Source organism: Opisthocomus hoazin, chromosome 3 (assembly GCF_030867145.1).
Source record: "Opisthocomus hoazin isolate bOpiHoa1 chromosome 3, bOpiHoa1.hap1, whole genome shotgun sequence".
NCBI lineage: Eukaryota > Metazoa > Chordata > Aves > Opisthocomiformes > Opisthocomidae > Opisthocomus > Opisthocomus hoazin.
In genome coordinates this window covers 99128188-99151141 of record NC_134416.1, presented here as the reverse complement: position 1 = coordinate 99151141, position 22954 = coordinate 99128188, and the positions used below count along the sequence as shown (strand labels likewise).

The window sequence follows — 22954 nt, the reverse complement described above, 5'->3', positions numbered from 1 at the left end:
GAATTTTATCGTCTTATGTGTTTGTTGTTTTTAGATAGTATTGTTTGTAATTATCTATTTGGCTCATATCTGTATGAGACATCTTCAGGCTGTCTCTGTGAAGCACTGGTTAAATACTCATTCGAAGACATTTTTGACCTTATGATCTAGGAGTTTTTGTTTTTTAGCAGTATTCCTTTCATTCTATTCACTTTTTGGAAACATTTCAGTTCTACAAATACTGAGAGATAATTAATAAGTGACTTCAAATATTTGTTTTCCTTGAAGTTTTAACATTTCAGAATGTTTGAAGCTGGTATCAGTGAAATTATTTTCTGAAGCAGATGGCAAACACTTGGGGTGTGATTATAAAGCAGAGTATAGTGCCATGTGGATATATTTGAACTAGCTTGACTACTTGGGAGTCTCTAATTAGTTCACCCTATCATACGGGCTATAACACTTCCAGTTCCTGAAGTGGTTTGATTATATAACAAATTCTTTGTAGCCTCTACAGAACATAGTCTTTATGGCCTCAACTTCTTCCTTTTTGGAACGCAGTAGTCAGAGCAAAAGTGTCAAAAGACCACATTGCACATTTATTTTAATAATAAGTGAATTCCAAAACGAATCTTATCCCATCACTACAATTCTATGTATGAAATAAAGCCACCAGCAATATGAAAGTGTCAGTTGACATCATCCATAAGCACGAAACATTGCAAAAGATTGCATGGCAGAGCATTTATTTGGAAATATGTGAAGTTAGCTTTTATATGCATATCAAAGAATTAGCTAGGCTTTTTAATTGAATCCAACACTAAACAGTTTTCCTCTTACATCAGTTTCGGTATTTTCGTTTTTACATGATGAATTATACTTTTTTTCGTGTTCTGCTGGACATTTCTTGTTTCCCTTGGGATTTCCCTAATGCATGGTAACTTATTTTTTGTTTTCCTAGGAAATGTCTGTTTCTTTTTGGACTAAAAATGTCTAGTGCACTTGTCTATCCTTACACTGTGGTTTGTTTACTAGTATTACAAAAAAAAATCAAGACTAAATAGTTTTAGGAATCATTGTGCAAGGAATTAGACAAATTTGTAACATAATTGTCTATTTTCTAACAAGTGTCTAAAGTTAGTTCATTTTATTGTAGTGATAACATCCATTCCCGCTGCAATTCCAACTTCTGTAGATTCATAATTTCTTCAGCACATCCAACAAATTGCACTTGCTGCCATAATGCAGGTTTAAATTTCACTTTTCTCTTTCTACATGCTTACCGACGGTAGGTCTGCAGTTACATTAGCTAGTTTAAACTCATCAAACTGTGACAACATGTTAGCTTTGATATGTAGTGTCTTCTGATCCACTCTCCTGCATCCTCAGTGTTGCACTGGTGAATTCACTATCGCAGAATTCTTAAGAGGAATGTAGAAGAAACTCTGCAGAGCTTCAGAAGATATATAATAACAGAAGTGGCCTTTTTGCTCTCTTTTCTGTGTTGATGGTTAGCCTGTCATGTGAACTGTGCAAGATGTTGGGGAAGGATTTGGATGGGGGGTCATTTGAGGGTTTTTTTGTTGTGTGCACACCTTCTCTTGAATGTGTATTCATTCTCCTTTTCAGTGATGGTAGATTTCAGTCTCCCTGCTGTGTTACACTAGCATTATTGAAGAAAATTTCTTTGAGCTGTCTTTCTGGACTGGTTTCAGATGGAAATTGAGTTTTATGTAATCACAGTGTGTCTGTTTGTGACTTTTTTCTCTTAGTAGCACCTTCCTGTCCCCCAGACCACTTTGTACCTGTTAGGAGATTTAATCTAACAGGACAGAGACCATTAAGAAAATAATTTTTCAGAAAAATATTTCATTTTCTAATGATTAACTTAACAGCTTATAATAACATAGTTATTATGGATGTTTTTTTATGGGCACAATTGTGTAATACTTTCATGTACCCGTTATATTCATTTTCCTGTACCTTTTGGCAATAAAACCACTACAAAACAGTAATAGTAAAATATTAAGATTTTTTACATTTTTGTGTAGGAAAAAATCTGTGTTTATTGAAAGTTGCAAAATGTTGATTCAATGTTGCAAAACTGATTGGATTTCAGAAAAACAAGTAATGAATATAACTTACAAAGATTCTCCAGTTCAAAAGTACTCATTTGGCTACTCATTTGATGGTAAGTTGATGAAGATTAATATATTTTGGTTATGGTGTGAAGTAAGCTTCAGAGTTAATTTCTGTGTCATGTGTTTAAGGACAAAAATAACTGTGAAAACCAAAAACTTGCATTAGGTGCTTTGGATTTTGAAAGGGGAATGAAGGCATCATAAATAAAATACAATTCTCTTTTGAATTCTTTCAGGAATCTAAATAAGTTCATAGGTTTATTTGTCAGTTTTCATACGAAATACTCTTCTCTTTACTCAGAAGCATATCAAGCACATAGCAGTTCTCTAATTCAGTTTGGCTAGAAAATGTCCAAGCTATTGTGATTTTTTTTTCCCCCCTCAGAACATTATCAGCTATATGTTCCTGAATCAGCTCAAGTTGGATCAGCAGTTGGCAAAATCAAAGCAAACGATGCAGACACTGGTTCAAATGCAGACATGAAGTACACAATTATAAATGGTGATGGCTCTGGGGTGTTCTCCATATCTACTGACAAAGAAACAAGGGAAGGAATTCTTTCCCTGAAGAAGGTAAGCAATAGACTTTGAAAGTCCCTGTGTATGCAATTAAAATATAATAGTGAATGCTGAATAAGGAGATACTGTGATGAAAATATTTTACTGTGTAAACCTATTGAACTATGAACCTCAACAGTGTAAGCTTCACGTTGCTTCCTGAGACTCTTTAAATCTTTGCAGGAAAGGCAGGGAGAAAAGAAATTCAAGAAAATAAACAGTTATTTAAAACTTCTGTGCTTTTTGAATGGTCATATCTAATATTTATAATAAACTATACCTTATTGAATTTTTGATTAATTTTTCCGAACAATGTTTTGGACAAGAAGTTTCTTTGGAAGAAGTAAAGTTTGGCTGAAAGTTGTACTGCTGTCCCTAGACTGCATAAATTTTTGACATAGAAAGTTTATCTGTGGCAATGAATGTGTAATTCAGTTTTGATGGACTGTTATTATTTGACTTTCTTGACAGCTGGTATCTAAAGGGTCAAATATTGTGTACTGTGTAATGTAAATACCGACTTGTTTATAAAGATTCGTAATGTAACTAGTCAAGCCATCACACAGTTATGATTTATATGAATTTCCTATATTTATCCCAGTCTATTTAAACTCTTAATTATAAAGTGTTCTTTCCATTTAATTTCATTTTTAACTAACTTCCATAAGCAAGTCTATTTCCATAGATAATTTCATCTCCATATTAAGTCCTCTGAACTGAGTTCATAGTGAAACTTTCCTGAAGTGTCTGCCAACTTATACTAATATTCTATGGCTAGATTTAAATTTACACTAATAATAACCTAGAGAGATGGGTTACTATGTTTAAGTAACATTTTTTAACAAAAACTTTCCCACAAACGGAAATAATTTCTTGATTTCAGTTTTCACTTGGACTAACAGACATCAATCAGTAATTCTCATGTGGATTTGTTGTTATTGAGTAGGCATCAATTCTATCCATACAGCCTTAAAAATCAAAATGAATTTCTATTCATATTTAGTGATATGTATTCTGGGCCTTCTTAACAGTAGGAGGAATGAAGACAAGAGAAAATGTGGGAGAAGAGAATAAATAAAACTATTATAAAGAATGGGGGGGTGGAGGTTGTATCTGAATAGATATGCATATATGTACATTTTTATTGAACATCTTTAAAAGATTTTGTAACTGGAGGAAATGTTATTTTTGTAATTCATAATGATTTAAAAAGGGTTCCTGTCTCTCCAAATACCTTAAAAAGCTTTTATTCAGTGTCTTATAAGGGTTGTGTAATACCTATCTCTTTCCACCACATAAAAGTAAACTCTTCATTATTTATTATACCACTTATTTCCTGGTGGTCTTGTTGTAGCGAATGCCATAATCTGTTATTTCTTCTTCAAAGTGAACATTGTTCTCTGTTTAGAAGTTCGCTATTGCTCATTAAACGTAGCATTTATGCATATTGAGAACATGAAGCAGAAGGGAAGAATTTTCAAAAAAATGAATGAGTCCATACATAAAACATGTAAAATCAGATTTCCTACTGCATTTGGCAGACAAAATAGCTTCAGAGAAATTTTCACTATGTTTTAGAATGTGACAAAAGCATATGTTGCCTGTTCTTACACATACACATGACAGTGATTTGGGTAATTTTCCCATCAAGACAAGAAGGGGTACATTTTGCTTAGGCAATGTTATAATTCAGTTGAGCAGAAATTCAGCACTTAAAGCTACATAAATTGGTGAAGTTATAACATCCCCTTGTACAGTACAAAGAGGTAATCTCATTTTTTTTTTTTACTCTGATCTTATATGCAGTTTAATAGGTATTTTATGCAGTGTGTTGTACTTCTAATTTAGATTGTGTTTGAAACGGAATTAATTTAATATAATACCCAAAACAGATAATCTCCACTAAGAACAGAATCAGTTTTGTTTCATATATCAGATGCCAGTATCTTCTGTAACAGTAGAATAGAATGATTTGTCCTCTTTCTAATACTTCTCTGGAAGAATATATGGTAGGCACATCAGAAAAGCCAGAAGTATATTCTTGTGTCTGAAACCTGAAGTCCTCCTCAAACCTTTTGAAACTTCACTTGTTTGAGGTGCTGATCCAAAAATTAAATTTCTCAGTGCCTCCATGCTAGGCTGATCAACAGGCATGCAAAGTCTGTGAGTGTTTGAAGGAATGTATTCTAGTCTTATTCTGGGCTGACCCAGAAAGTTTGGTACTTTGCTCATCTCCCCTACATACAAGCCCTGCAGAGCCATCCTTCAGTCTTAAAGGTCCTGATACACAGGATCGACTGCAAACTGTCATAAAGAATTTCCTCTTTGCCTCATGCAATTGCTTGTTTGAGTGGGAGACGAGAGGCAACCAAAAAATAGCACAGTGAAAGCCTTTACTCTTTGCATCCTTCAGAGAATGGCTGGTCAGCACATTCCCCCACCTTGTTGTGACTTTCAGAGAAGTATACTAGAACTTTCCTGACCTCAAGTTCACAAGTATTATTCAAGCTTCGCAGAAAAAAATGGTCTGGACAGCCAGTGTCTCATTTTGTGCAAGGAGACTGGAAATATTCAGGAAGTAGCTATTTACTTCTCGTGAAATTCTGCTGTTCTTTTTGAGAGTCTGATATTAGAAACACTAACTGCACTACAATGAACAGCAGTATCTTCCCGTTAGCCTTGTGCCTGGTCACTTGAGCTACATTTAGTATTTTCAGTTTTGCATGAAAATCAGAATAACCGATGAATACATAGCAAAAATATATGGATAATGGCCGTGGAAAAGCACTGGACTTTGGGAAAATAAGAAACATGAACAAGGATTCTGCTTTGGTCCATCTAAAATGTAAAAGTTTTGTTTTCTTTCCAGGAAAGGGTCAATGACCTTCAGTATTGGGGCAACTTTAAGTAAATCTGGAAATGATCATCTAGAGTTCTAGAGAGACAGGACAGTGCTGCCTCTCTTGCCTTGTAGCTACAACTAACGACTGAGATACGTGACTGATACTCAAGGCCTGTCTGTGAGTTAAATGAGGGAGAATTTAAACTTAAGTTTTACACATTACAAGTGAACATCTTTACAAGTCATTTGAGTACTTGCTTCTCTTGGAGGTAGCAAGGGGTCAGAAAGGACAGAGCCACGTCTTTCTGTTTGTCTCTTTGGAGTTAAATGAGTCCTATTGTGAATCTGATAGGATAGTTGAAATAATTCCTTTGTAAATATAAATTACTTTGCATTATCATTTTTATGCCCAAACTCTTGATGAATTAGAATAGCTTAGGTATTTTAAGCTGAATGTTATGATTAATAAATTATATTAAAAAATGATGGGAATAAAAACCTCCTACTGGTAAACAGCTCAGACTACTTGAAATAATGGATGAGTCTATAAGCAAATTTGTTAGCACAACATTAGACAGGCTATAAATGGGGGCCCAATTTGGTCTTCAAATGTAAGATAAAATTTGCTTTTAATACATACACAGAGTTTAAGCAGAAGCCTAACAAAATACTGTTCTGTAGATTCAAATCACAACCAGATTTCATTGTTTTACTGTTTTATCAAAAGTAAAAACGATGCAACAATTAGACTTGTGAGTTTTTTAAAGATGTGGAGTATCACAGGGCATGTTTTGCTTGTTACTTTTCTTACTTCTCAGAGGACAACAAGGAAAATAAAAAAAAATTTTGTGACCTCTGGTAATTTTAATCCTTGATACAGTATGTCTCTTTGCTGTCTAAAATAGCTCAGCGTTGAAAATATAGGGTTTTTTTTGCCTCTTTGAATCACAGTGCAGGAGAGTAAGCTCCTTTATGTCCCAGTATCTGATTCTTTAACTCAAAGACGTTATGGAAAGAAGAAGAAAGAAAATGAAAGTAAAAAACTGCTTTGACTATGGTTGAAAAGTCAGCTATTTTTGGTTATCTGAATGGATTATTCTTGTATTTCTAGACAAAACGAAATGTTGGTATTGTCAGATTGAATAACTACACAAAAGAAAGAAAACAAGACTTTAGACTTTGTATTATTCCTTTTTTTCTAGGGGAAATTTATCTTCCTATACAAACTAATCCAATCATTGTTGTATAAACTTCATTTAATTTTTGAAAAAGGCATCATAGTTACAATTTGCAATTGTATTGCAAAGTTTTTTAATTTTAGAATATATATGCTGCAGAACAATGCAAATTACTATTTAATATTTCCCTGCTCATAACAGAAATACAGCATAAATTAATGAACATCTGACTTAGAATTCATAAACATATTTCTTTATGAATTGATTTCATTTGAGTAGTATACTTAGCTCTTTTTTTTATAGTAATGGATTTATCAGGCTATGGTAAATTTCCATGCCTTTAAAATTTTTGTTTATACATCCAGCAAAAGGAGAGAGACAAAGCAAAAGACAAAAAAGTCTCATAATATTGCAATTAAGAGAATGAATTAGTTGTCCTTCAATACACAGAGGAGAAATCAAAGGAATATGCAGTGTATATAAATCCTGACCAACTATTTTTCTTATACATCATGAGTCAAATTTACTGTAGAATTTATCTACAAAATACAAGCTGACATTGACAAATCATACATTGAATGTCTCATATTTCTTGCCTTAAGTACTATTCCACTCTTTGGGGTGATAGGAAATATCAGTTTAGCCTTCATCAAAGGCTAGAATACTTATACTGAGTTCTGCTCAGGCAGGCTGTCAGGTCTGCACAGAACAATACTGATCATAGTGGACCAGTGATCTGCCATGCCACAATATCATAATAATTTCTATTGTAAAAAAAAAAAATCCATGTGCATGCAACTTCTTTTAGTGTCATGCCTATGTTCTGACACTGTTGGAAACTTAATGGTAGTATATACCTCTGTACAAACTACCTGCTTTGCTCAGTGTAATAATAAATATTAATCTACCTATTCTCCTCTATAAATTGACTGAAGCCAGAAATTTGTAACTCAGTAAATAATGAGCTGTCTATTGTTAAGAAAGACTGATCTTGCTCTATATAGAAACACATTTCAAAAATTGCAATCTGAAACTTTGAAATCTGTTCTGTGACCGCATGGTCTGGCATATTTTCATGAAACAGATAAATGACCACTCCACATGCTTTATATCCTCTTGAGTTTACTTGTTTCCCAGAAACTTGCCTAACTTTATGTGAGTGCAAGCAGATAAAGATAAAAGTTTAAAAAAATTACAACAGGGGTTCTCCTCAATACTTCTATGTTTAAACAGCTTCAGTCCTAGTGCCTCATTATGTGGTAGTTGTGTTAGGTTTTTCTCCCATTTGCTTTGTCATCATCATTGCAGTCAGTCCCTACAGTCAGTATAGCACAATTCTGGACTGAGGGACTGGCTCAGACTCTACCTGAAAAGTAGGCACATGCCAAGATTGCAGGAGAGTTCAGAAAAGACTGACTGTTTTCACTTATACATTTATTTATCGCTGCAAAATCAAGAAAAAGGTAGTTACTCAGACCATAAACTGGGATAAATAGGGGGTTTGCAGCTCAGCAAATAGTACTTATTGCCATAGATTATGAGTTTTGAGATCAGTTTCTTAAGATGTTTAACACATCTAAACTGAATTGGTATTTTTAAAGCCATTTTTTAAATCCATTTTCAAATGGCTTTAGTTTTTTAAAGCCAACTAGCACACCATATATAGAAAAAATAACTTCTCACATGAAATTCTCAGTGGGCTGTCTATGAAAAGTAGTCAGTTACTTTAGTGAGACTGAAGAAACCAACCCAAAATAGTTGTGGTCTTGTAAACACAGCTTGCAGTAAAAACACTGCTTAATTCTACATCTGCTAATGGAACTTCATTACTTGAGTTCTTTTAAGTTAAGTACCCTTTTAATCCCCTCTGCTACATAACTATCTTACACTGGAAGAGCTGAGAGTTGATAGTGTTATGCTTAACTTATATCTTGCATAAGACAGTGTAATAGCAAGGTAATGTAGGGTTAAAATAAATATATGAAGTCAGTAAAAGTAGTTCACAATAATCTGAAAACCAGCTGAACTAGGGAGATGAAATTTTCACATGTCTAAATAGCTAGCTAGAAATGGGAGTCCTAAGAGAGAAAGTATTTATGCTGCGTGATATACAAATCGGATCCCTAGCTTCTTCCTTCCTAGTAGAGTAGTAGGATCCCTAGTAGGAATCTACTGGTTTAAATAACAGGGCAATGTTCAAGTGACAGTGGCCCTTCTGGTGGATGGTACAGCTGGGGAATATTAGTCCCTGTAGAAGGCATATCCCCAGCTGCAATATTTCTTCCCGTTTATAACTGAATAATCCATGTGCAGCGCAGAAGTACGTGATGAGACAGGCTGACGAGTTGTCTCTCTCATTGTTGCTGGTGAAGAATTGAAAAGAAAATGGTACAGAATATAGAGATGCAACCTTTCTGATCAAAAAAGCACACAAGCACATTTAGGCTATTCTTACACATTTAAGTTCCTGTCTTTTATGATAACAGTGTTTTCCTGCAAGGAGTTACTTTTTTGCTGTTGAGGATTTAAGAGAAGAGATGCCCAAAAGAATTTTAGTATCACTATCACTGTCTATTAAATGTGCTAATTAAAGATATGCAACTAATTTAATTTGGGATACATCAGTTTCTACCCTTTTCAGTATTTAGCACTGACCAATACAAACCAAAGGCAATAAAATTCAGTAAATTTACATTACCATGGAAGAGGAATCTGATGCTCATCCTAAACCCTGAGTTTTTCCAAAACTGGTACCTTGCCCACAATTCTGTTGTAGAGAAAACCCGAATCCATCCTGCTTCATGTATATTCTTCTACTTACAAGGTATGGCAGTGGCTGCCAGAACACCACAGAATGGTGTCCCTTTCCAGTAACATGAAGAAATGTGGTTTAAGTTAAATGGAAAATATGTAGTTAGCTTGCTAGCAAGCTAAACTGAAGTGCAGAATGGTATTGATAATTTTTTTTTTTTTGCCAACAGCCCCTCAACTATGAAAAAAAGAAATCATATACACTTAATATAGAAGGAGCAAATACTCACCTTGATTTCCGCTTTTCACACTTGGGACCATTCAAAGATGTAACAATGTTGAAGATCATTGTTGGTGACGTGGATGAACCTCCGCTCTTCAGTATGCCTTCCTATGTCATGGAAGTTTATGAAAATGCAAAGATTGGGACTGCTGTTGGCACAGTAACAGCAGAAGATCCTGACACTGCCAACAGTTTAGTAAGGTACAGTAAGTCCAAATTATACTGGATTGAATTCGACTTGCTAAAGGATTAATGAGATCTGGGATGTATGAAACTATGTCTTTTATTTCAGTACATAAAAGGAAACACAGGTCAGAACAGTGTCATGATCAGTCTGTACAGATTAGATTTAATACCGTAATCTTCAACCTTTTGCTGGTTTGCACAAAAATTGCCATCCAGCCATTGGTCTGATCAAACATCTGTGGGCACTAGTTCCTGTAACATCACCTCTCCAAACAGCACACGGAACAAGGCCAGTATATGTTACCACATCATATAAAATCGTGCACTTCATTGGCCTGTCGCCAGTCAGTATCTTGACACTAGTTGTAAATCTGTTCAGGATCATAATGCTGTTTTTCCCCTCTCATGCCAGTATTATGCTGTTCCTCTGCACCCTTGCCGCACTTGTCCCAGGTGCTTGTGCAAGACAGGAACTGGTTTAGGTACACTGATGTTGCTAGGCGTATGCCATGTCATCTCCAACTGCCAGGTCTAGGGCAAAGAGAAGTGCTGAGAAGGAAGAACTCGCAGCATCATATACATAATTTGAAAACTAAATGAATATGTAACCTACTGGGAAGGAAATATTTCTATGATCCTCTTAATTAAATTAATTCTTAAAGTAAGTGTTCTCATTAAAAAGACAAAAAACAAAACTAAAGGAAGATTTCTGTGTTGCTGCTCTTGGCAGAATATATCCTATAATAACAGAACTGGCTTGGAAATAGGTCATGGTCTGAACTAAGGAACTGAAATCAAGCTGGACATACCCCCACAGCAAGATTGAAAAAGCACTAATGCCAAAAATATGCATATGGATATTAATTTGACTTATAAATTTAAGAGCGTTTGGATTTAACTTTGAATGCTCTGGTACTGGGTTTTTAATTCATTACTGGTTTAGAGTGAAGTTTTCAGTTACATGTATTCATTTTTAATAGGATCCAATGGCATTTTTAACTGGCTTCATTTGTGAGATGAGATACTTTCTATACTGACATATAGTGTGAGAATTTTGTAGAAGAACACATGAATGTCTCAAAGGTGGCAGTGGATTTAAAATGTTTCAGAAAAAATTCCTTCATGAATACATATTTGATGCCATTCCTCTTTATGACATAATGGTATAGACTTCGTGGAAATCACATGAGTATATACTTGGGAAACAGTTTTTCTTAAGCTAATTGGGCATTTTTACTCTCTTGACTGAATTGAAATCTGCTGGGTACGTGTAATAGTATTGGTAAGATGAAACAATTTTTGCAGAACAATGAAAACATCAGGTTTTTACGGTTCTCTTGTGCTAATAGTCTAAGATTCAAAATGTTTAGTGTCAGACAATCAATATATACAATTTCTTAGTGGCAAGTTATTGCCTTTGAAAAATTACCCCCATGGTATTTGTGTCTGAATCATAACACAAATCAGAAAATTTTCTAAAAAAACCTGCCAAGCACCTGTAGCTATAATATTATCATTTCAAAACAACTGCTAACACAGTCAGACAGATTAGTTGCCATAGTAATTTGGGAGTAGGAAGGGCAAGTGCAGATTTGACTAGTTCCCCCATAATTCAATGGTCTGTGGCCCCTAGGAGTTTTATCTAGAAAGGGGTAAGACAGCCATGGTTAAAGGGATGCAGCAGCAGTTTGTACAAAGGCTGAAAAAGCCAGCCACATATCTTCGGGGTGAAACAGGTAATAATTTGGAGATAGTGGGATTGGAAGGAAAAATATTTCCAAATATTTTTATGTTTGTATTGGTCTCTTTTTACCAAACAGAAATTTGTAACCAGTGATTAAGGGTAGAATATTAAATATGCATATTATTCAAATAATTTAGGAGAAAAATTTTCCTTATCTTTGTCTATCCTTTTTTTTTCCCCTTCGATGTTTATTTTTGCATTGTTCCTTCTATGTCTCTCTGTTCCAATGGGGAAAAAAATAAAGTGCTAGCAAAATGTACCAAATCATGAAGCTTTGAAAGGAGCCAGCCCTCGGTTATGTCAGAGGGGTTTGGCAAGGGCAGTAGCAGCTCAGAAATCCTTGACACATCATTATATTGTGACCGGATCCACCCTCTAGCCAGGCTTTATCCATCTCTGTGGAACTGACAATGAATATCATTTGTGTGTGTGAGGACTTGTTAAGAAGATGCTGATCTTCTAAGGCCTGGATTAACACATTGGTGCATGGGACTCTCAAGAGACACCAGGCTGAGTTGGTGTGCCCTCAGGTTCTCCTTGAGCCTCCTCCTGTGGGAGGAGAAAGGCTGTTCTGGGAGCGGGCAACTATAACCTCCCCTTCCCTCACTTCATTTCACACACAAACACTGACACGGTGCAGAAGGGCTTTGTGTTGCTGGGAAAACGTGGGTTGGAAGTGGCGTGTGACCCAAGTGGGCCAGGCTGGCTGGGCTAAGCTGTTGCTCCGCTAGAGGCAGGGTCCAGCTCTATGTTCCACTAACAGCAGCGGGCAAAGGAGCGGCTCGGAGGAGGCTGTTTTTCTCAGGAGCGTGCACACAGTGTACTCATGTCCTTCCGTGCTGGTTTGCAAGAAAGGTCTCCGCTGTTTGTCTGAAACCCTGATGAGTCTGAAAGACAGTCTGAGGGTCGTGAGATCATGTCTTTCCTTCGTTTCCACACAATTCCTAGTTCGTTCAAAATAAAGATGGTGATTACAAAAATAAAACCAGGAAGATTCAATGTAACTTTCTTAGAAAGCACAGACCACACAGTCTCCAGTGATGGTAGCTTACAGATAGGACTTGCACAGCTGTTCTGTGTGGAGCAGTGGTGTAATGGAGTAACAGTTCCTCAGCCAAATGGCTCAGATACACCTCCAAATGCTGTGAGTCTGTAGGACAAGCTACAGAGCAGTGACTTTCTTAACAGTTTTTCCTAATCCACTTGTGCATCCTTTCCACTTTATAAGGACACTTATTCCTGTGTGTGCGACTGGTAAAGCATTAGACACACACATTTACAACCATATCACTTCTTTTTTGTCCAGCTGCTAAGAGAGATACAGCCCTGTGATTTGTTCACTGCCCTATTAAGTAACACTTTATTTTGGTGGCAGAAGTGATTCTTACAACCAGAATAATGGTTAGAGGAGTAGTTATGGTAATTAACAATGCTGCAGGGAAATCCTTTAAAAAATAAATAACAACCTCTATTGCTATCAGTAGAAAGGGGGCTGATTAGCTTTTTTCTCCTTATTTCCTCACTGCAATTTCGTCTCAGTGATTTCAGCTTGTTCCTGAGCTGAGCAGTCTTCAGAAGACACTGACTTGGTGCTAGTAATTGTACTACTGTTTTACTTTTTCAACCCAAGCAAAGTAACCTCTGTAATAACAAACGTAGCTATTAGAGGTTTCTTTTATTCAGACATTATCTGGTTGGCAATGTGGGCTGTTTTAAATGATTTATCTTTTTAACTTCAAATAGATAGAAATGCATTTTCAAACTTTTAAAAATGCTATGTTTTGAAATAAAGATTATTATTCTATTGAAATATGAAAATCAAACATAATTATAGACAACATAAAAAGAGAGATATTAATACTCCATCATGTATTAATTTTAAAGATAAGGATTTTTTTAAGTGGTTTGAAAATCAGCTATTTACTTAAAAAATGATGTTCTAAATCAAAGGAAAACATCCTGAATTGTAATTCATTCACAGGGATTACTGCCTTGTTGGAACATTTATGAGAAACTAAACCCCTTTCAATGCACTGCTTCCGTACCAAAATCTTCTTTTGCTTGAAAAGACCAGGATTAAGTCATGTCTTATCTGGTGCAAAAGCGTGTCTTGAAAGTTTCCCATACAATATGAAAGAAAACATGTCTATTAAATGCTCTAATTAGAGCTTTATTTTAGTATATTATTGATTTTAAATCTCTTCATACTTACTTAGAAATGATCTTTTTTCTTTGTGAACCCATACACAGAAGACTTCCATGGAGATTAGGGGTAAAAATGGCTTTTAATTGGGAAGTTGTATATGTGCATTGGGAGTAGCCCTAGGCTGCTAGTACTGCCTCAGGGCTGTGGTAGTGCCTGTTGAACCCCTGCCACCTTCCTGTAGGTGATTCTTGGGTGGTGGGTCCTTCGAGCCACAATGCATACTTCCAGTGATCCTTGGAGCTTTCTGACTGCATATGGTCTGGTTTCAGCTAAGTGGTTTTCAGAAAAATAGTGTTGCTGTTGTTCCCCAAGCCTCCTCCAAGTTAGTGATTCAGAAAAGATTAAAGGCATAGTTTTAAGACCATGATACTTCCTGAAAATCTGATATAATAGTGAAAATAGTTGCATGGTAAGGGTGAGTTCCCTCATCTTAACGTGATCCCTATTTGATACTGTCCTACAAGGAACTGAAAGTCTTTATTAACACTGTGCCCTGGTAAGTGTAGTTTTTAAGAAATAAGTCATGCTATTATAGAAATACTGTAACATCAGCTCACTCCTTTTACTGCTGCTGTGTAATCTTTGTCATGCAATGGTATCGGAGACAAACCACTGTTCTGAGCACTAACGACAGGGCCTCTGTCCCCTCTGGCCAGTTGCTACTCCCACTTCTTATGTTTGCCTTAGGTTGTTTGCATTTCTGGGCAGGAACGGTCTCTTCCCAGCTATTTAACAGAAGATTTCTGGTGAATGAGGTGTGGGTACTGATCAGCACTTTGCATGTGATGGTAGTGTCAAACAATAAGAAATATAAGCACCTTCCCTTTTCAGAATGATGTCTGTCATGGCTCGGTTAAAAATAACCTCATATTTTGTTGAATTCTTGGAAGGTTGACAAGGCTTTGTTATATTAATACACTGGAATTCAAATCATATTTGCGTTGGACACTAACCAGTCTTTAATCTACCTCACTATAATGAATTTTATTCTCTAAAACTGAAATTGATTTTCTATAGGAAACTGAAATAGTCTTAGTGCCTTCCTGATGTCACTAGTAAATGAACTTTATTCAATGTGTTTTTGACATTACTACTAAAAATGCAGTAATTCAGTTAGAATACTGAAAAATTTATGAACTACAAGTATATAGGATTGTAACAATTAGTGTGGTGTAGGAAATTGTTCTTCAATTGCTGTAGCAGGCAGAGAAATTTATTTAAACTTTTGCTACATTGGTAGTAAAATATAGGCGTAAGTTCAATACTTTCTGGCATCAGCCTTTAGAAAGTCATGTTAATTTTCAGTAAATGGTATTTTAAGAAGAATGCTCATATGTCGATGAAAGAAAATACCGATGGAGTTTGGTGTATTCCTATTATTATTTCTGAGAACCTTAAAGAAATAAAGTGTTGCAGAGGATTCTGGTTACAGACTATTTTTCTGATGTAAAGTTTATATTTACTAAAAGTAGAATAAAACATGAACTTTTGATTCAACCTCAGTCACTCAAATTTTGGTCATAGAGTGTCAGCATATCAAGCAAAGGGAGGTGCAGGAGAGAGCTGTATGAAGGAATCGGGGAGGGGTGAAAAGTGAAAGCTATATTTTTAAATATTTTTTTTTCTTCCCATCCTCTAAGATCAGTATGAGTTTCTACAATGCTCCCCCCTACTGTCAGTAGGCAGAGGAGATAAGGTTGATGTCCTGCTGGAAAATATGAAAGCCTCTTTGCCTAGTTGTATTAGTTTGTCTTACTTGTTCTTTGCATGTTATATAAGAGGAATAAGGTCAGTTTGCTTTCTGCTATCCTGTGCGCAGGACACTTTCTTAGCTGTACTTAGGGCAGCCTTCTGAGATCAGTGCCATCATGCAGAGTGACCGTCCCTCCCTCACATGTCCGATGGGGGAACATCCACCCCAGATCCTGCCATCCCTGTGCTTGCGGAGGCCAAGGCAGACATCGTCCTCTGCTCTGCTCAGACCCTCTAAACATGACCCTGTCACAGCCCTGTCATCAACTCCTGTGGAGGCACACTGATATCTTCTCAGGGTATGTGAATGGCTCACAGTTAGTTAGCAGAGAGGAACGGTGTCCTCCTCCTTCATCTCACCTCCTTCATTCATTTGCTCTCTGGATTCCTCCAGTATTATTCTTCTCCTAGATTGTCAGTAAATCAAAACAGAAAAAGAACACCCTATTTTGAATGGCTGGAGAGAGAGGGGAATTCTTCTCCAAATTCATTTCTGATTCTCTTTCTTTACAGGGAGGAACCATTTTAAAATATTCCTTTATACTATTGAGGTGGGAAATCTGTTGCAGATTTTCTCCCTGAGGCCTGATTCTTGTCAAACTGTGTGTCCTAGGCCTCCTACTAACAAAAATGTCCGTCTCTCTGTGGAGGAACTGGTAAGCTGTTCTGATAGCTGTTCTGACTAGGAAGCATCCGTCTTGGGATGGTGGTCAAAATCTCACCAGAACCACCTCCATCCCTCACTTAGAGCTGTGAGAGAAAAAACTGACAGATCATCTTTATATGGTGACTCTGAGAGCCTGATTTTTCGTGCCAGGACATCATCTTCATGTTTCTAAAATTTCCACTGACTTCAGAATGCCTCCAGTATTTAAAATTCTTCTATGGTTTTAGGAGTTGGCCTTCATACCTGAATGTCTTTGTAGTGTAGACTTTTGATAGGGCCATTCAACTCCATTAAATAGGTATAAATCTATCAGTCTTGGGTTTATTTGGTTTAATATGAGGAGAAAAAAAAAGATAAATCTTTTAGGAACAAGAAATGATTCTCATGTAACACTGACTGCACTTTATATCTTAGCAGCATTGGAATGTGAATGTTAATCTCTCTGAATAAAAAGCAACTTCAATATAACAGTTCTGCCATTAACACATCTACTTGAAATGCATTTGGACAGTTGTAATCCTCTGAAGAGATTCATAAAGTCAGGAAACGAAGATAAATCTTTATCTTGCTTTGACTTCTGAATTATGCCTCTAAGGGCGTGGGCTGTTCTTAGCCTACATTTACTGGCAGAATTAGCTAGAAAAGATGATCAGTGGTTAACACATGCAGACAGAAATTGTCAGCTAGAAAAGATGGGTGTATAGAAATGGCTCATTTCCTTCAAATGAACAGCATTCCCGTTTTCCAGTGTCCAAGGTGAGCAGTGTGCTAGCAATGCATAGGGGATGGGAATGAGAACAGGAGCAGGAAGCCAACTTCTGCACGAAATGCAGACCAGCAGTGGCTGCCTCTCAGAGGCTTTGCTGAGAGGCAGTGGTTCACTGCTTGCAACTCCACCGCGCCTCCCGGGATCTGCCATCTCACATCTCCAGGACAGGGAGAGGGAAGGCTGCCATTTCTGCTGAGCTGAGATTTTGGTATGAGTGGTGATCCAGGAGTCCTGTATGGGAGACAACAAGGCACTGCTGATCAGCTGATGGATGTCGGCTGGCAGCCAGCACCAGAGCTAACTCTGTGGGTTCCTGCAAGTGCTCTGAGAGGAACAGTATTTTTCTCGAAATTATGCTATGCTTGTCATCATAAAAAAAAAGCAAAGGAATGGTAAACCTTTTCTGAGCTCTTTTCAGATGTATTTCATTTTCACAACTGGAAAGCACAGTTGAAGGCTGTAGTTCTCAGTAGCAGTCTTCTGCTGAGGAGCTCTGGAACATCTAATATCTCCTTAATCTACCAGACATGCTGCAGGGAGAAAACTGGTTCCCTGCTGTTTTGGCAGCTGACTTCTGACTTACATTTCACAATTGCTTTTCTCTCTTGAAGTTTGTTTGAACTGCTATGGGGAAATAGATTGGCCCTCGAAGGGAGGCAGTGTAGTGCAAGACAGTAATGGCAACAGAATGTCTCCCCAGTGCCTCACTTGGTTTCTGGGGGATGCTGCTGGGTCCCAGGCTCACCAGGATTGCTGCTATCAGGAGACAGAGAGGAGATGAAAGGCATGCACTGGAGTTATGTCCTACCATGGGCCATTTCTTCTTGCTCTCCAGCTGGCCAAACACTGAGTTGCAGCTGATCAGTTCTCACTGTTTGCCCTGGTATACCTCCCTCCCTCACACTGTGCAGTCGTTGCTTATGCATTTTTTTTCTAAGGTATTCTTTAAAAGAAAAAACATATCTCTATACTTTGAGTCTGAGCATCTCTTTCTGAGAAAATATCCTTGTTTAAATTTTTAACTAAACAGATTTCCTTATAATTGTATTAGATTTCTAATTCATAAGTCTTTAGCAGGTGTCAGTAATCGGTTTGGCAGAGGATCTCTCTTCTCCCATAATCTTTTTGAAATGCTTCTTTGTGCCCAGTTTCACTTGTTGTTAGAGAACTGGCTATTTACCTACATCTCAATACAAAAGTCCAGAGAAATACTGTGAATCCACATCTGGCTGAAATGTGCCTTTGGAAGTTCATTGGGAATAGCAGGTTTGTAGCCAGGGTGGATATTTGTTTGTAACAGAGTTCTCATTTGCAGCTGGTAGATAGGGTAATGAATAAAAATAGCATGAGGAAAGGATAAACTGAAGACTTGATTGAAGAAAAAAGAAAGACAAGTAAAAAACCTCAAAACTACATAAGAACTCAAACTCAAGGCTCTTCCATAAAACACAATGACTGGAGGGAGACATACTGGAATAGTAACAGACTGTGCCACTTGTCTGTCAAGTGGCAAACTGATGTTATTACTATCTTAAGACTGAATAATTTAGGGAGAGAGAATCTTATGGGTTTTAGCTTCAGAAGCCCTCCTAAAAGGTTTGGAAATCATTAATGTTCCTAAACTCCTTCAGCACCTTTTAAAACTTTCTCCATTTTTAAGCATCCTTGTGTTATTGGAGCCTGGCTATTGAAATACTGCAAACTGATTTACATGTCTAGAAAGCTGTTCTGCCTAAGGCCCGTCTGCATATATATTCCTCTTTACTTCCTAATTCCTGCAAAAGCTTTTAGTATTCAATAAAAATGGTGGGAATATCTATTGCCACTGAACCACTGCTTCACTAAAAGACAGGAAGTGAGGAATGAAGTCACAGGAGCCAAGGGCTTGCTTTGGTCACAAACAGAAATAAGGACATGGATGGAAGTTGGGAAAGCCCAATGTTCTGGAGTGACTCCACCTAATAAAGACATGGCACATGTTACACTTCCCAGTGCTACCAGGATTGAGTTTTGGTATTTGATTTCCTTCAGATTTTCATCAGATAGTGTGACTAATAGATTTTCTATACTCATGATCCTTTTTAATGTAGTTTCCTTAAGATTGGTCTTTGTTACTGTTTTGGACATAAACAGTTTATGGAGAGCTGTTTATTTAGGCATGTCTTGTTATTAAGTCTCTTTATTAATGTGTGCCATGCAACTCAGATGTGCAGATTTAGTAGTGAGAAGTATGCTAATTCACAGAGCAATGAATATTTTTAATTTATTATCATTTTAAATTAATGCATTTTAAGTAAGAAGAAACAGTCAAATTAAGATAAAAATTCACTTTTGAAGTAACTCTTTGAAATTCAAATATGGCTAATATTTAAAAAGGCCTAAAATGTTAAGCACTGTGTAAATACAATGAAACTTGTTCTAAATGTCCTTTTATGTGTGAAAAAAATGATTGGCTCTACCAACGGATTTTCTTGTACAAACTTTTTTTACAGTGCTTGGGAGCACTGCTTTAGAGTAGCATTCCTAGTTCTACTGTGTGGGAATATCTTCTGTAACTTGTTTTACTGACACATTCGTGAAGGTTAGGAACCACAGCAGTGTAAATGGCTGCTTTAGATATGATACACAAAGCAATTTTAAGGAAGAATCTAGAGCAATGGAGAACTGAAAATTATAATAAAGAGAATGCATAAGAAAGGGCCACTCTTTTATTTATAAATGATCAAGAAAAATGCTGTCAAGCTGTGAATGTTTCAATATGTCTGTAACTATATGCAGAAGTTAGTGCTAATGTGGCTAAATTAGAAACATTTTTCATTATTCTAGTACCACTGGAAGAAAAATTATTAGTACAATAAGTTACCTCAGGATAACTTTATTTCTATTAATGACATAGAAAATACAATTAAAATTGTTCATCCAATACTGAGTTCTTTAAACTGAGAGCCTGGAGCTTCTATAGAATGCATTTAAACAAGTGATTTAGAAAAAGATGTTCATAATTAAAAAAATAAGACCATCTTTTACTACATGTCTATGACATTGAAGTGTTAGGTAGTTACAGTTCATAACAGAATCAAACTTCATTTTTGCTACACAAACTTCATATTTGGGACAGATATTTGTTGGTTTTGGATTTTTACTCAGAGGGAGAGGCAATGATTTGTAATGTCACACACACACAAAAGCAGCTTAGTATGCTTACTGCTTTAAGTATTTTTTCCTCCTTTAAGCCCATTTTAAAATCCTGTCTATTTTGAAATTACTGTCTACAAATATTAAATAGCCCTGTTTTTTATGGTTCTGTGGTCAGCACAATACTGACTCACAGATTAGTTACTGTGCCTGATGTTGATAATAAGTAAACAATGTCCACAGTAATAAATGTTTGCAGGGACAAGACTCTTGTATTATAAATTGCTTTGGATTTGCAGTACATATTCCATATGAATAGGTGTCAGTGAAGCTGTTCTCAGGTGTTGGTAGTTAAGGAAGCGCACATAGGTTCTGACTAGCTCAGGTGAGACCCAACGAGTTAAATTCTTATTACAGAGAATAATAAATTGGGTAGAACTGAGGTCTGCTGTGTCTCTGACAGCTTCCACAGTCATATGGGAGCTGTTTCACACTTCATGATATCAAAAGGAAAGAGGAGGAGCCTGCAAGAAGGAAAGATTTTCTAGCCTAGTTTTGGCTGCTTTGATTTCCAGTGCCTGACCTACAGTTCTTTAATTACTGAAAATACTGGAAACATGAAAAGAAAATCTTGAGTGCCACAAGCCAAAGAGCATATTTTAAGGCAGATGTAAAATACTTCTTGGAGGTGGGAGAGATGGGTTCAGGTTCTCTCCAACAAGGACCATCTAACCTATGTCATCAAGTCCTAGCTGGCTTTCCCACTGAGTGTCCTATCCTTTGACCAGGTAAGGTGACTCACTTAAGGTATTGCCTTCTCCTCTAGTGCTTTATTTCCTTTGCTTTTTCACATGTCATATCTTACTTTAATATATCATTCAATAAAATATTTGTTTGCTTGTTTCTTTTTCCTTTCCACAAATGGTCTAAGTAAGTATATTGTGAGAGAAATAAAACTGAAGTTATTTTTAATTTTTTGAGCTCAGCAGCTTTCATGTGCACCACTCTCTTTATTAGCTGGCAATTACATTTTTGGTGATGTAGAAATAAGAGCAATTGGATGGGACAAATAAATCACTTTGACTTATATAGAGCTTCCATATATTAAAAACTTCACAGAATGAAAGCAGGGCTGACAAATTATCAGGAAAAACAATTATGGTACTTAAAAGACTTAGAAGCTTTTTCCTTATTTTTTTCATCAACTCTGAAGTTCGTGAAGAATGCTTGAGAGGGGTCTGTAATTGTTTCATTTGTTAAAAGGTGCTATAAATGGTTCTAGCTTTGAGAAAAAATGTCTTGTCAACCTCTTCCTTTGTGTTCCCTCCCTCTGTGTCCATTACCCACTTCAAGGTTTTTACTTTCTCTGCTAGGCAGAGTGCCCAGAAGCTGAGGGAGTTAAGCAGGACTGCTTAGTTCTGCTGCTAGGCTAGTGTCAGTTGCAGCTCTGGGAATCCACTGTTTCTGCTACCAGTCTCTGTAATGGTTATGTTCAAAACGGCTTATGTCATCCTGTCATCAACTTAATGTCAGAGAGACATGCTTCAAAAGACATACCAGGGCTGAGCACACTGGTTTGCACTGACAAGCAAATAAGCAGAAGAATAATATCTTAATATCTTTCTGTTTTCTTTTTTGCCTTTCCATTTTATATTTTTTAGTTAAAATCTATGTATCTTACTTTTGACAGGATTGTATACTGCTGTGTAAAATATCACCTGTTAACGATTTATATCTTTGTGGCTCACAGGGGAAACCTTGTTATATATCAAAAGACATGTAACACTATAAAAAAAAAATGAAATAAGTTGTTACTTTGGATGTCTTCATAATATAGGATTTTTCTTGGGATGTTTTTAAAAATTTCTATGATTTTAAAAGCTTGAAAGTAATATTCTCATGTGGTTTTCTGATACTTTGGATGATACATACTACAATGACTATATATTTATTGTTTTATTTCTTCATAGATATTTCATAGATCATAACACAGAAGAAGATAAATATTTCACCATTGATGCTAGTACTGGGACCATTAAGACTGCCAAGATCTTTGACAGAGAAGAGACACCTTGGTACAACATCACAGTGGCTGCTTCTGAGATCGGTAAATAATAGATTTGGCACATAATATTAAAAAGAAAATATTAGAAGGGAAAAGAATAACTTTCCAATTTCAAGAGACACTATCTTGAGATGTTATGTTCTATTTAACACCATGGGGGTTTTAGCCAGTTTGAATAAAGGAGAACTTTCTCTGCATGCGTAAATTCCCTAATCCTGCAGAACAAACAAACAAAAGCCCACATGCCTATGTGATTCCACCTATGTAAATTTACCATGTCTTTCTGCATGTGATAGAAGGCTGCCAGCTTACCTAGGAACATTCCAAGCATTCAGTATCCTAAAATCAACAGCTTGTTCTGTTTGTGTTTCACATTTCATATATCTTAGTAGATAACACTAAATAGTACTGAGAAATTCATCATTCCTTCTTGTACCAGCTATTAACCGATTTTAACAAATTAGATGTTAAATATGCTAATATTAGTATATATCTGACAGGTGCTTAGTAGTTGCTGATTATCAGGGTATACCTCTGGCCTTTTAACAGGCAAACTGCCAAGTAAAAGTACAATAAATACGTGCCTGTACATTTGAAAGACCTCGAAGTCTGATGAATTTCCGTTGCCTCACACAAACCTTGTGAAAGTCAAGAAATGTCTGACTGAGTAGACCCAGATGAATATTTTTACATGAGAT

General features: G+C 36.4%; 1 protein-coding gene across 8 annotated transcripts in view; it reads left to right on the top strand.

Annotated features, from left to right (window-relative positions):
- CDH18 (cadherin 18) overlaps positions 1 to 22954 on the top strand; it is a 596824-nt gene that overhangs the window by 536006 nt on the left and 37864 nt on the right. For all 8 annotated transcript variants that reach the window (XM_075417131.1, XM_009938547.2, XM_075417126.1 and 5 more), the window contains 3 exons: positions 2506 to 2693; positions 9680 to 9933; positions 22162 to 22298. In XM_075417131.1, the coding sequence (XP_075273246.1) occupies positions 2506 to 2693; positions 9680 to 9933; positions 22162 to 22298 (579 nt within the window). The remainder of the gene's footprint in view (positions 1 to 2505; positions 2694 to 9679; positions 9934 to 22161; positions 22299 to 22954) is intronic.